At 42.1% G+C, this 14,786-nt stretch overlaps 1 protein-coding gene across 1 annotated transcript in view; it reads left to right on the top strand.

Annotated features, from left to right (window-relative positions):
- The window catches only part of Ext1 (exostosin glycosyltransferase 1), a 275,544-nt gene extending 263,040 nt beyond the window's left edge, over window positions 1–12,504 (top strand). Inside the window, exons 9-11 of the mRNA XM_051202662.1 lie at window positions 5,291–5,451; window positions 6,866–7,037; window positions 11,931–12,504. Of these exons, the coding sequence (XP_051058619.1) occupies window positions 5,291–5,451; window positions 6,866–7,037; window positions 11,931–12,116 (519 nt within the window). The 3' untranslated portion in view covers window positions 12,117–12,504. The remainder of the gene's footprint in view (window positions 1–5,290; window positions 5,452–6,865; window positions 7,038–11,930) is intronic.
- Window positions 12,505–14,786: the final 2,282 nt, after the last annotated feature.

Below are 14,786 nucleotides of genomic sequence, written 5' to 3'. Positions count from 1 at the left end.
GGTATATTTGACTCAGGTTTCAGTCTATTAAGGCAGGAAGGGTGTGCAGAGATCACATGGCAGCCATGGAGCTGGGAGGGACAGAGGACATCTGAATTGGTGGGCTTCCCCCCTTTTCTTCCACAGAAAGTTTATTAGATCTCATATCCTACATTTACACCAAACTTTCCCCTCTCCTAGTTGATCCTTTCTGAAAACACTCACAGACACACATTACATCTAGGAATGTGCTCTACTAATTCCTGGGCACCTCTGAGGCCAATCAAGTTGATAGTCAAGATTAGACCTCCCAGTCGTATTCCATCATCTCAGGGCAAGAAGTGGCAGTGCCTTTCAGAGGGCAAACCCAGGAGTAGCACATCCCCATGGCAGAACGAGTAGTGGAAACACCCTCAGCCCCTGCTTAGGACATCTTCTATGACCTGCACTGTGATTCCTCTCACATCCTCCTCCCACCCCCCACCCCCCCACCCCCCCCCCACCCCCGGGCACAAGGCAATTGGTCCCACGCCAGGCTTTGTTTTTCCATGACCCAGGCTGAGATCAATTTCCACCACTGGGTTGCATCTGTGTGCTAGAGAATTTCCTCTTTAAGGATGGCAGTTCCAACCACTCAGTGCATGCTGGGAGGAACATGTGTTGTATGTGAAGTAATTAGAAGCCAACGTGGGTTGGAGATGATATGTAAATTTAAGAGGCTGGCAGTCTGGCTTGCTTTTGCTTGCTGATCAGTGAAGTGCCTGTACTGTCTCAAATGGTTGTGGGCAGAATTTCCCAATTCTCTTTTGGTTTCATTAGCTCTCTCTCTCCCCTTCCCTCCCTCCCTCTTTCTTTCTCTCTCTCTCCCAGTTCTCTTTTGGCTTCATTATCTCTCTCACACACACACACTGCTCAAGTGTTCTTCTCTTGTATGAATGTCCCACTGAAGGATTAAGGGTAGACAACTTTTAAACTGAATCCTGTAAAGGGCATTAGATATAGTTGGTTTGTGGTTATTTACATTTATAGGAGTTGCTGCAAAACCTCAAAAGAAAACAGATGTTGATTTTTAAGAGAAAGGACCTGGCATTGACCTTTGCCTTCTTTGATGTGTTAATGATCTGAGAGAAAGCAGTGTTATCTGAAGAATCGCAATTTTATCGGGACTTACTTTTGAGCTCCTTTGAAATGACTTGAAAAGGCCCGGAGATAGTAAGAAACTCATGCAACAAAAACATCCCATTGGGTTCTATACCAATTGCCAACACATGCATCTCTTTATCAAAGAAAAATGGGCAACCCCAAAGAGTGCTGACAGCCAGGTGGATTCTTTGACAAGAGGCTGCATAATATGCCATCTCATCAGTTGGCACCATTAGTTTTGAGTTCTGGAGATGGTATAGGTCATCTGAGGTTTCTAGCAAATGCTTTTTATTCCCTGATGTCTTAACGTTCACAGTAAGTTTTTGTTATGCATGTTCCGCTGCCCTGCTTCCCTCCCAGTTCCTGGAAGGAGTGGAAAGGCCATGCTAAGCCTGTGTTTATTTATTTATTTAATTAATTTTTTGGTTTGGTTGTTTGTTTTGTTCTGTTCTGTTTGGAGACTAGGGTTTTTCTGTGTAGCCCTGCCCGTCTTGGAACTCACTATGTAGACCAGGCTGACCTCAAAAGCCACAGAGCTCCACCTACCTTTGCCTCCCGAGTGCTGGGATGAAAGGTGTGAGCCACCACTGCCTGGCCAGTAAGGAATTTTTTTATGAGGAATTAGTTTACGTGGTCATGGGGGCTGCAACTTTCTGTGTCTGGCCTCAGTGAAACTGGTATTGTCGTCCCAGCAGGAAAATGACGGCCTGAGAGCCAGAATAGCCAGTGGTTAAGTTACAGCCGAAAGGCAGTAGACATACCTTGTACAGACGCAGGTGAGGAAAGATGACAGGATAGGTGTGGTGGTTGAGTAGGTCAGAACTCTTGCCACGTAAGCCTAATAACCTGTGCTTATTAGCTGCAGCCAGCATTAAAAACCAGCTGTGGGGGTACACATCTGTACTCCCAGCAGGACGGGAGGCAGAGACAGGAGAGCCTGCATGAAAGCTTGCAGACCAGCTAGTCAGGAGTTCACAGTGTGGCAGAAGGAATAGAGACCCTGCCTCAGGAAACCAGAACCCGTGTGCTGTGGCATATCCGCACCACCACCACACCGCACACACACTAACCTGGGAAATTTGTTAATTGAGTGTGGAAGTTTTCTTCTGACCTCTGTACAAGCATGCTCTATCCCATGTGTAAGGATTCGGGCATTATGGTGCCTTGCCCCTGTCACCGGGCAGAATGCACTCAGGTGGTACCCTGGTCAGCCCAGGTTCCCATGACTACTAGTCTGCACATGGTTGCAAAGGCTTCCTTTAAAAGAAGGACTTCCGCCCAGTTACCCGCTCTCGTCTACTCTCTTTCCTGCTGCTCCTCTGGAGCAGGCAGGACTTTTCCTGTCTCCCTCTTCTCTTGTGGCCTCTCTCTGTCTCTGTCTTTTTACCTCTTTTCCCTCCCACTGCCTTTCCCTTTCTAATAAAACTTCTCACTATGCTCTGTCTGCCTGGAATGTTTGTCCCCAGCCTCAGTCACCCTCACCTGCCATGGAGTCCGCCAAGGTCCCCCACGACCCTTCTTATAACACCATGTGCTCTCTCCCCTCCTAATCAAGTAAAGCACGCTGGGGCGTTCATGTATTTCCCCGATCAACTCAAATAAATGTATGAAAGAAGAAAATAATGTTCTGGGCCAGTGTTTTCAAAAAGACGTATGCAGCATATTCATTTTAACAATTACCTACCTTTCCTGCTTTAACTTTTATTTGAAAATAACATAGTCACTAATCAAACCCTAGGATTTCCCTGACATTTGTTACCTAGGATAAGACTAATTTAAAAAGGAAAAAAAAAAAAAAAAGTAGAGTAGTCAGTTTAAGAGAATTTAAGAGAACTGTTACCTACCTAGTTGAATGGATGGTATGAGAGTACAGAAGAAAAAAAAAAAAAAAAAAGCTTGGGAAATATATTTCTAGGCTTATTCACTCCATTTAATACTTATTTTACTAAAGTGAATACTAATTCATATAATATTAACCAGTTTACACTTGGAAATTTAGTGATTTAGTTCCTTTACAGTATGCACAGGTATTATCACTTCTTTTTCCAAAATAGTTTTACTAAAGGAACCTTTGTAGATGTTTTGAAGTCTGCTTCCCCGTCTGTGACAAGCACCATCTTCGGTGTCAGGGGTCTGCCCCATCCAGGACACGCCACGTTTGTGGCATTGTATCTTGCACAGCCCCTTTCACCTGATTTCTCTTGGATATCTGGTGCAATGCATTTGAGTTCCGGTCACATTGAATTAATGTTGCCAGGACCTCACTCTTGCTGCTTCACTGCTCCCCAGTCCCTTATCACCATGGGAAGAATCCGATGAGACACAGAGTATTATGCAAAGAGAAGCAGAGGTTATTATAGAATAGCATGAGGCCCGCTCCAGGCTGGGCGTGGACAAGGCCCAAGGGCACCATTGTAGAGGAAAACATTCTCACAGTGACAGTAGGCAGTAGCCAAGAGGGAGCCTTGTACTGAGCTGCATGCTTACGTAGGCCATATCCTCACTTCCTGGGGGATGGTTTCCTGTCCCGGTGATTGACAGATCCATTAGTTCTTAAAGAAGGTCTAATGGTAGGCCCATGTTCTTTTCCAGAAAGCCTCTAAATAGACAGCAATCCCCTGATCCCTGGAGCAGTTCAGAATGTCCTCTCTTTATCCAGGGCCAGAGATAGGAGTCAGATCTCATTCTTTGGACCAGTGATCTAAGTCCCCAAGCTTCAGTTCCTAGTTTTTCACACTTTTGACTGGGAAAGAGGGGCCTTCCCAGCAACCTGATAATATCTAACCAGGGAGCTCCAGAACCTAAATAACCTGAATAGTCCTCTAAGTAACTGGCTGGCTCTCCCTTGTGTGGTTGCATTGTATAGTCACATTTACTAGTTCATAAAAGTCCATTGTTTTCACCCTTTGGCCATTCTGAATATTTAGTGGATCTTTTTGACCATCGTGGATGACAGGACCAGAAGTTACCATTGGCATTCAGTCTCCTAGCCATTGACACAGCAAAGGACTTGAAATATTTTGTAGAATTTGAAATTTTCTTTTTCACTGCTTACCAAGAAGAGATAGCCCAGGCTTGCAAGGTGAATTAGAACATGTGTCTAAGATAAATTGCTTTCAACACTGTAACAGTAGATTCTAAGAGAGGCTAGGATAAACACCGGAGAGTGCCTGGGTTCAAATCTTGGCCCTGACATTTACTGGTGTAGACAAATCGCTTGTTCCTCCATGTATCTTAGTTTTCCCTTTTATGAACTGAAGAATATGTAAGTATCTACCTTGCAGGGTTATTGTAAGGATAATCTGAGTTGCAATGCATAAGGCCTTATAAACCTGTATATCATAAGTGTTGTATGATCACAAACATAACATTTACTTTTACTTTTTGTGGTTCTATTTTTAATGACTCATCAGACGATCTTAAGGGAACCTACTTGGCAGCTCTGTGTGCTAGCTTAGATTGGGTTCAGAAATACTGGCTTTTCTTTAAAATAATCTTGTGGGGGGTTTTGTTTTAGTTTAGTTTTTATTTTTTTTTTTCAAAACTTGGCCTTGTCCCCACTTATTCTCCATGACTTCCCAGTGGCTGCCATTCTAGTTTTATCTAGCATCCTGCGTCTTCATACCTGACATACCTGTGCTATCTTCTCTCTGTTCCTGTTGAAAGTTGTGCTCTTTACAAAACCTTTCCCTACAGAAAATGCTTTAATTTTAGTTACTTGGGCTTTGATATGTGCTGGTTGCGATGCATGCCGTATTTCAGTCCCTGGATGCACACAGGGAATCTGTTCTCATTTACAAAACAGATGCTTCTGTGTTTCCTGTGAATCAGTAGTCACGTGTACCTTTGGGGTGGGGAGAGGGAAGCAACTGTTTTTTGTTTTTTTAGCTTGACAGACTGGGATTTCTAAAGGACAAATAAGTAATATTCTCTTTCCCTCTTCCCCTCTCATACTAATCTTAAGTTTCTTTCATAGAAAACATTAAAAATGTGCATAATTACAGGACAAAATGTCAAGCAGTCAGTTTAATTTGCTGATGAATATGGGGAATTAATGTTTTGAAACAGTTGTGGGATCCTGCATTATGAATTAGCAGGGGGAGGTAATGTTTTGTTGACATTTGTTCACTGTGTTGATTACTTGTTTGGCTTGTACTTTGCTTCGCAGGTGGATTTTGCCTTCACCGTGTGGCAGAGCTTCCCCGAGAGGATTGTGGGGTACCCTGCACGAAGCCATTTCTGGGATAACTCTAAAGAGCGGTGGGGATACACCTCCAAGTGGACAAACGACTATTCCATGGTGTTGACAGGAGCTGCTATCTACCACAAGTGAGGAGCTGAGACTTCTCATTGAAATGCATTATATTCATTTCCGTCAACTGTATTTATAGGAACTTAGGCCAAATCTAGTTAATGACATCAATGAAAATTAGTCAGTATTTGTGCTTGATTTTTGTTGAGGTAGCAAGTGTGTTCTGTGAATCTTCTTGACTTAATGTATTTCTAGAAGTTAAGGCAGAATATCATTTTCAGTTTAAGCCACAGGATAAAGATACACTCAACACTAGGTTGGGTAGCTGAGTTTCAAGAATGGATACCTAAGCATCCAAGTCACTGGTCTAGGTGATTTTGGTTCACTGTTGAGTAAAACAGAAAAAATTCCCTGACAGTGCAGGACTCAGCAGAGAAACAGAGATGCTATGGGGGTAATTGGGGGCAGCAAGAAGTCACTGGTGAAGAGTCAAGTAGCAGGAGTAACAGAGATGGGCAGGTTGCAGAGTGGTGAGATGGTCTGCATTACAGAAATGAGGAGTGAACAGAAACAAACAGAAGCAAGAGAAGGTTAGCCAAGGCTGTTGTAGATTGGGAATAGCAACAGTAAACACCCAGAGCAGACAGTGGAGAAACATGGAAAAGAAAGGTGTCATTGGTGACTGCTATGCAGCGAGTGATCTGGTCCAAAAGGTCTAGGAGCCCAGAGACAGAAGTTGGTGCTCCCTGTAGTAAACAGGTCAGTGGCATGGCCTTGAACAGAACAGACTTCAGGGCTGTGTCCCAGTATCCACTCTGGCTGCTGTAAACAAGAAGAGGCAGTAAGAATTCAAAAAAGGAAGGAAGGCATTTTAGGACGTAACTGACCATATATATGATGGGTGATTGCCTGGAGCCAGGGAGTGAAGAATGGTCTAAATAGTGACTACACACACTTTCAGGATATTTTGAAGCTGATTCAGGATGGTGACCTAATCAGAATTTAATGACTACCAAATTTACAATCAGGGTGCATCTTCCTTTCTGTATTCAACCTTTCTGGAAATATTCTTGTACACATACCCTCAGAGTTGTGTTTCCATGATGATTCTAAATTGCCTCAAACTGGCACTGAAGTCTGTCATCTTCATTGTCATCACAACCTCATAGCATTCAGTTTCTCTTTCCAACTGACCAAGGCTAGTACTAAGTTTTGATGAGCAAACAGTATCTGTGTCCCTGTGGGTTTCTGTGCCTTGGTTCCTTGTTTGTAAAATACAGATAATAATACAATAATATCTACCTCATAAATTTCTTAGGAGGGTTAGATGAGGCATTTCCTGTTAAAGGCTTGAGAATACTCTTTGACTTATAGAGAATACCATGGAAGAGTAGCTGTCATTAATGCATTCAGCAGCATGCTCAGGGATTCAGAGAATGTGTTTAAAGTCTACCTGTCATTATGTAAGAGACCTCCTTTTGTCATTTACAGATATTATCACTACCTGTACTCCCATTACCTGCCAGCCAGCCTAAAGAACATGGTAGACCAACTCGCCAATTGTGAGGACATTCTCATGAATTTCCTGGTGTCTGCTGTGACAAAATTGCCTCCAATCAAAGTGACCCAGAAGAAGCAGTATAAGGAGACCATGATGGGACAGGTAAGAATAAAGAACTTTCTTCCCAGGGCTACAAAAATATGTATTCCTCCTCTTTATCTAGCACTGTCATAAGGGGACACAGAAATACGCCACATCCGAAAGCCCCGAAGGAAGGAATGATTGGCACTTGGATAATTAAGAATATAAAGCTCTTAGATAACCTATAATGTGACATGACAGTGACATGTTCTTAGAGTTTGTCTTATTCCCTGTGGGCTAGTATAACAAAAACAGCATAGATTTGAGGCTTACGTTACAAACATTTATTTCTCATACTTCTGAAACCCTGGAATTCCAAAATTGAGGTGTCAGAAGTCATAATACCCATTGAGGAACCACTTCCAAATTTATAGATGCCATCTGCTTGCCGTGTCCCAGTGCACTGGAAAGCTCTCTAGTGTCACCCCATTCTTGAGGGTTGTGCCTCCATGAACCAAACTTCCCCAGATGCCCCCCCACTTACTGATTGTTATATTCGGGACCAGACACCAGTGTTTTCTGGGAAGACAGGACATTCAGTCCACAGCAGAGTTAAAGGTCTACAATAAATTTGTATCAGTTCATTGTAGATGCCTACAGTAGTAAGCAACCTTCTTAGCAGTTTACTGGTGATTGATTTTCAGTTGAGTAAATATCATAGTGAAATACTAGAAGTCACACTATCCATTTTCAGTTCTAGAACCAGCATATATAAGCTGTGGGCAAGTCACCTTCTGAAATTCCCTTGGCTCATCTTTAAAATGAAATGGTAAAATCTTTTTCATGAAATTGATGGATGCAATTGCTAACATTACCAAATATCATAAACTTTCATGATAAAGATACCTTCATGGAAAAATCACCAAACTTCTCAGTTTACACTCAGGAACACTGAGTCTAGAAACGTTAACTTATTGCCACGAGTACCCCAGAAATTTGGAAATAGAACTGAGAGTATAATCCCAGTCTCTGACCCACTACCGTTCTCTAGCACCCCAATTTCAAGTGTCAGGCCCATCGAAAAGTTGAAGTTCACATTTATTATTTTCTGGCAGAGCCAATACGACATGTAATAACTGAGGGCTGGAGATGGAGCACCTGCTTAACCTAAGGCAAATGAGTTCCATGCCCAGCACTGTATATAAACTGGATATGGTCCATGCTTGGAATCCCAGGACGTGGGAGGTGGGGACAGGAAGATCAGAAGTCATTCTTGACTACACCGTGAGTTCGAGCTACAAAGCCAGACCCTGACTCAAAATAAACAAACAAATACATAAAAGGAGGTGGGAGCCAGTAAGATGACTCACCAGGTAAAGGTAATTCCCACCAATGCTGAAGACCTAAGTTCCATCCACGAACCTACATGGTAGGAGGAAAAAAACCAACTCACACAATGTATCTTTTGATCTCCATATGCATGCTGAGGCAAACTCATGCTCCAATGCTCCACCCCTCACCACACACACACACACACACACAGAGAAATAAATGTGATTTAAAAAAAAAAAAAAAAAAAAAAAGAAACGAAAAACTTTAACCTTCTACCCAGGTTAAAAGCGTGGAGCACCAAGCATAATTACAGTCAACTTCTTGTTGTTGTTGATTTTTGGGTTTTTTTTGTTTGTTTGTTTGGGTTTTTTTTTGAGACAGGTTTTCTCTGAGAAACAATCCTGGCTGTCCTTGGAACTCACTCTGTAGACCAGGCTGGCCTGGAACTCACAGAGATCCACCTGCCTCTGCCTCCAGAGTGCTGGGATTAAAGGCCACCACTGCAATCAACTACAATCAACTCTTAACATGAATGTAGCAGGGCATAGTGACTACTGCCTGTAAACTGCCTACTGAGACAGAAGTTCTAGGCCGTGAAGGTTCAAGACCAGCTACACAGTACTCAGAGCCCGGGGTAGTCTATCTTTAAAAAAATAAACAGATCAAAACAGCACCACTACCAAAATCAGAAGAGACATGGTCAAGTCAATTCAGTTGGGGATTTGTAGTCGAGTCAGTTCAGTTGTTGGGGATTTGTGGTGGGTGCTGGCTATAAATCAAAGCTTTGCAAAGGGAACTTTAGCATGCTCGTATGGAAATCTTCTTGTCTGGGTTTTTCTAATTCAATAAATGTAACCAGAAAAACAATGTTAGCATGATTGTCAGTGATGCAGCATCCTTCACTGTTTACTGACGTCACAGGTTCAGACGATATTAGAAATGCTGGCTATGGAGAAACACCTGTTCTTTCTGAGCAACGAATACTAAGGTCTGCCCTCTTTTAACGATTGAAATAAGAGGCAGGGGAATTTGCAGGAGTTTTCCAATCATTAAGACCTGAACACTTCAGATCTAAGCACTGTGTATTGCCGACTGTGTGTCCAGATGTTTTGTCACAGAACATGCTAGCACACAGAATCACAATATTCTGCTAATACTGTTTGCTAGAAGTCTTGAGACTCTTGAGGCTGTGCACTCACTTGTCCAAGGTGGACTTCTGGGAGTACATTATGTCTTAATGGTTGATTCTGTGGCCATGTCATACACTTGCCTAGTTGTACTAAATGTGCATCTCTAGTAATTGATGAATTTGAGAGACAAATCTATATTGAATGTTAGATTTGCCTGTCTGTACCCAGGTGTATAGTTTATTTGAGCCCTTCTTTCCACCATGCTTTTTTATTTTATTAAATGTTTGTGTGCCTGGAACAAATGGGTATTATGTTTAAACTTATGCTTTTATTAGTTTATTTATTTTTAGTATTTGCTGGTTGGGTTGGAATCAGTCAAAAAGGAGCTGAAGTTCTTGAAAGTTTTTCCATTTGCATATGTGTACATTTGCCTGGGCTTGGTCCTAGCCCTTTGGAAGGAATGACTAATCAGAAATTTCCATAAGTTCTTATCAACCTTAGTACAGTGCTTTTCAACCTTCCTAATGCTGTATCTCTGTATTAGGTACCTCATATTGTGGTGACCCACAGCCATAAAGTTACTTCGTTGCTACTTCACAACTGTAACTTGGCTACTGTTATGAATCACAATGTGGCTATCTGTGCTTTCCAGTGGTCCTAAGTTATCCCTGTGAAAGGGTCATTCAGTGCCCCCAAAGGGGTTGCCACCCACACGTGGGGACTACCTTCGAAGCAGTCTCCTCTAATGGGAACTCAGTCAATTATCTCAATTCTTTGCCTTGCTGTGACTGGTGAAGGTGATTTCTCCCAGGACACATGCTAGAAAATAGAGGCTGCCTTCTGCCTCCTTCTAGCCTCCAGCACGTAACTGTAGCCAGCTTGAACCCACTATGACTTGCTGAGCTCCCCCACCTAGTTGCTGTGAGGCTCAAATGTGCTCCACGAAAACACTTCACAAGTAGTGCTTTCTTATTCCACGGCTCAGAGCTAACTTGACATTTGTGTTTACCACGTTATTTTCAAGCTTGTTGATACTTGTGATTTTAAAGTGACTCTCAGTGGTACTTTCTCTAAAATGCACTCTTCATTAAAGTGTATTTCTAACACGCACCACAAACACACATGTACTAGACAGTTGCTTGTCTATCTGTGTTTATGGTGTGTGTGTGCGTGTGTGCGAGCATTCGAACACATTATCCCATAGTTAAACAACTCTTCTTTGTTCACGAAAACATACTTGTAAAATAAAATGTTTGGCTGTTCTCTTTAAATTTCAGCCAGTATCAATCATTTATAAGGTCTAAATGTATTTGACCAGCTTTAGGGGCAATACATCTAAAAAGATGGTAGCTGTTTTGTTTTGTTTTACTTTGGTAACTTTTTTCTTTGCTGGGTGAGCAATAACACCTGGGGCCATCTGATGCTTAGAACAATAATCTTTTATTGTTTAATTATGGGATATAACACACACACAATAAACACAGGTAAATAAGCAACTGTTTAGCACATGTGTATCTGAATATGTTAGTGGCATTGAAAAGACAATTGTGGGTTAAGAGCAGAACTGTCACATTTTGTTGTAGATTCAGTCTTGGAGGCATAGACACTGTGTGTCACTGGACCTGAGTCCCTCTCATTCCTCATGGAGTCATCTCAGCAGAGCAGTCTGTAACAAGGGAACATGGGTTTTTATATGCTCTCTAGCACTAGCCATAAGTCTAGTGTAAGGGCTTCATTTTGTCCCTCAGTGAGACATATGTCTTTATAACAAGCCATTTGATAGGAATGGAATAAAGGTAGAAAGTTAGATGCATGAAAGAGTGAACCCATAGTGGAACTTCAGAGAATTCCTGCCTGCACATCAACCATGTTGACACATGGAATTTGGAGGGCTGGAGCAATGTCTCAGAAGTTAAGAGTGCTTGCTTCTCTTACAGAGAACCAGATGTCAGTTCCCAGCATACATGTCAGATGACTTGGAACCTTCTGTCACTCCAGCTCCAAGGCATCTCGTGCTGTCTTCTGTCTTCCAGGGGCACCCATACAAACACATGTACATATACACAGTCTCACACACATACATAATAAATCTATGTTTACAGAAATCTCATTTAAAGATTTCAAAAACTATCATTGAAGCCAACAAGTTCATTGTGAGTCATAGCGTTTGGTTCCAGATACAAAAAGGAGTGTGCTGTTTACTGACCATAGTAGTTGAAAGTCTGTTGGTAAAGATCTGTCACTCATTCACATGAGCAATGAGCTCTAGTCAGTGCAGGAAGCTCCAGGGGATCAGGTGTGTGTGAACATTGGTGACATTGCGACATCTCAAGAACAATTCAGGCAAAGGTAAGTCAGTGTGCCTGAGCTTTGCCTCCTGCCAGCCCTGTGGATGGCCAGGCTTGGCAGCCAGGCCCCACATTCTGCCACTGACAGCTACCAGACCCAGCTTATGCTACTTGCACCATACTGTGCCTTCTCTCACAGGCTCCCTTGTTTGTCTTCTCCACAGACTTCCCGTGCTTCCCGCTGGGCTGACCCTGACCATTTTGCCCAGCGACAGAGCTGCATGAACACGTTTGCCAGCTGGTTTGGCTACATGCCGCTGATCCACTCTCAGATGAGGCTAGATCCGGTTCTCTTTAAGGACCAGGTCTCAATTCTGAGGAAGAAATACAGAGACATTGAACGGCTTTGAGGGATCCCACTGAGTGGGGGAGGGGAAGAAGACAGGACTGGAGTCCAGCTATGCTCTCTTCCCAGTGCAGATCCGCTCATCGATGGAGCCAGACTGTGCCAAGTATCAAAACTTAAAAACAAAAACAAAGCAAACAAACAAACAAAAACTTAAATGAACACAATGACAAAAGATAACAAAGGCCAATGAGAACTCAGCTGGAATCCTGGCTCCTGGGACTGCACCAGACTGATCCATTCACCTCACTGGCCTCTGTGTCCCACGACTAGGTTGTGTACAGTTTAATTATGGAACATTAAATAATTATTTTTGAAATGATTGCTATGCAGGTTTAAACTTTTTTAATGATCAAAACTATTAAAAACCAGAGTTCTTTCTTTAATCAAAATTGTGTTGGTTGTGAATATTTCCAAGTTGCTGCTCCCTTTGCTACAGACATAGGTTACCCAGTGTTCCCTGCAGTGACAGACACAGATAACACGGGAAGCACAATCGGTTCCTTGACATAGTGTCAGCAAAGAACTGGGCATCCACTAAGACAGGTTCATATTCTAATTTTACCAGTGCAAATTGCTTTCCAGTTTAGATGTTCAGATCCCCTTGGTCTCTACAGTGTTATTGCATGAGAGAAAGTATCAATTCCAGGTAGGCAGTTCAAAACTTTATGTCTGAGATACTATAAGTATGATATTCTTTTTACATGGGAGTGGGTGGGGGGATTAATACCAAGCAAACACTAGTAGACTTAAAAACTGTTGCTCAAGGTACCAAACAACCTACTAGCATGTTTGTGATGGACATAGGGATCCCACAGCTGAAACCCAATACTTCCTAGATGTTGGCCTATATGTTCAACCATCGACCCATATATATGATGATCTGGAGAAACCCTATGCTTTAGAAGCAAAGAAAAAAGTGAGTTCAGATTATTTATAATACAAGTGGCTTAATGTTTGTGAAGAATTCAATTTGCAAAAGATGCTTTGTTGAGAAAAAAGTGGTTATGTGTAAATCCACACCATTTAACAAGAGGATGCTGTGAAGTAACAGGGTGTGCCTTGCATTGTTTCCAGCAAAACATTTTGCAATCAAATTAATCAGAAACAAATGTGTGAAGACTTCTTTCAGTTTGGAAACATGAAGAGAAATTTAGTCGTGCTTCTTGTTAAAAAATAGACAAACAAACAATATTTTTACCCATACAAATACTGTCCTAAGTTTATGATTGTGAAGCATTAAGATACATACACATACAACTCCACAAAGCATATCCCATGAGAACATGGAGACTTCTGGTGTTAAATGTCTCCTTGTACTTGAAAGAGCCAAAAGAGGATGAGTAATAGATTATTAGGGAGTACAGAATAATCCACAGGCACTTTAGTTTCTCTCCCCTCCCCCATGAACTCTGATACTTTCATACAGTCATTTCCAATTTTGTCTTAGAGCTATGCATCTGGCCTTGGTCAGTACAAACCAAATAAACCCAGTGGCCTCACATTCATCCTTTCTTTGTAGATATCTGGAAGAGAAAGGAAGCAGCCTAATATCTTGGAGGGGGTGCTGTAGACAAGAATGAACGTAGACTGCTAAAGTCTGGAGTGATGACTCCGTTGCCTGCCCAGGAGCAGAGCAGGGACCAGAGCCTACACGTGCCATGTTGTGAGTGGTGCATTGGCCATGAACTCCACCCAGAGGGTTTTCTGAAGTTCTGTGATCCACAGAGAGATAGTGTTACCCATCCGTAGCCTACTTTCAAACATGAGACATAAGTAGATGTGACCTACCTTTAAGCATTTCTCCAAATATAATTCTGAGATTCACAGTGTTTACATTTGTATCTATCAATAAAATACTCCCAAGAGGTTTCACGTAAATTGCATGTTAAAAGGTGAACAATGAATCTTGTTTCATATTTGTATATAAAGTGGGGGATTTTTTTTTTTTAGAATGGTAGTATTACTCATATATTTCTCCTTTCCAAACACGAATATACCATTTTGTTAAACCACCACAAGCTAATGTGCAACTTACGTTGTCACCTTAGCTTGCAAAGCAGTGTTTCTAATTGTACCAACCACTCCCATGGTGTTGATTCGTGGAACTGCCTTTCCAGGTTTACCTGTCATGAAGCTCACAGGGCTCACAGTACCCACAAGTAACGTGTGCAGTAATTATAAATGAGAACAGGAACTGACACACTTTTCATCTCCCTTAAATCTCCATGGTTGCATTTTATGTCATTCTCTTGAGTAATTCTCTCCCGGGTACCAGCTAACATGTTCTTTTCTCATTTGGAATATGCAGCTGGGAATTGAACAATGCTAAGCAAATCAGTGAGGCCCAACAGCAAGTTGTAATTTTAATTCTCTTAGGAAAGGGTTGTAGATTGCATTGCAGCAAGTTGACAAATCAGAGCCACTGCTATAGGATGTCAGGAGTTATCTCTCAGCTGGCTTTAATGATAACCAGGGGTCCCTAAGTGGGCCAACATGTGTTGACTTGGTAGGATGCCAAGGGCAGAGAGTATAATACAAACCATCTAATGAATTGCATGAAGAAACTCCATAGAGACTCAGCCACTTAAGATGTTCACACATTTTCCCCAGTCCTACATTAGCACATGTGTTCTTCAAAATAAGTGTTTTAAAAGCTGGATTTGTATTTATA

The sequence above is a fragment of the Phodopus roborovskii genome, unplaced genomic scaffold (assembly GCF_943737965.1).
Source record: "Phodopus roborovskii unplaced genomic scaffold, PHOROB, whole genome shotgun sequence".
Lineage (NCBI taxonomy): Eukaryota > Metazoa > Chordata > Mammalia > Rodentia > Cricetidae > Phodopus > Phodopus roborovskii.
The sequence above is the reverse complement of the archived record's forward strand: the minus strand, read 5'-3'. Positions and strand labels throughout refer to the sequence as shown.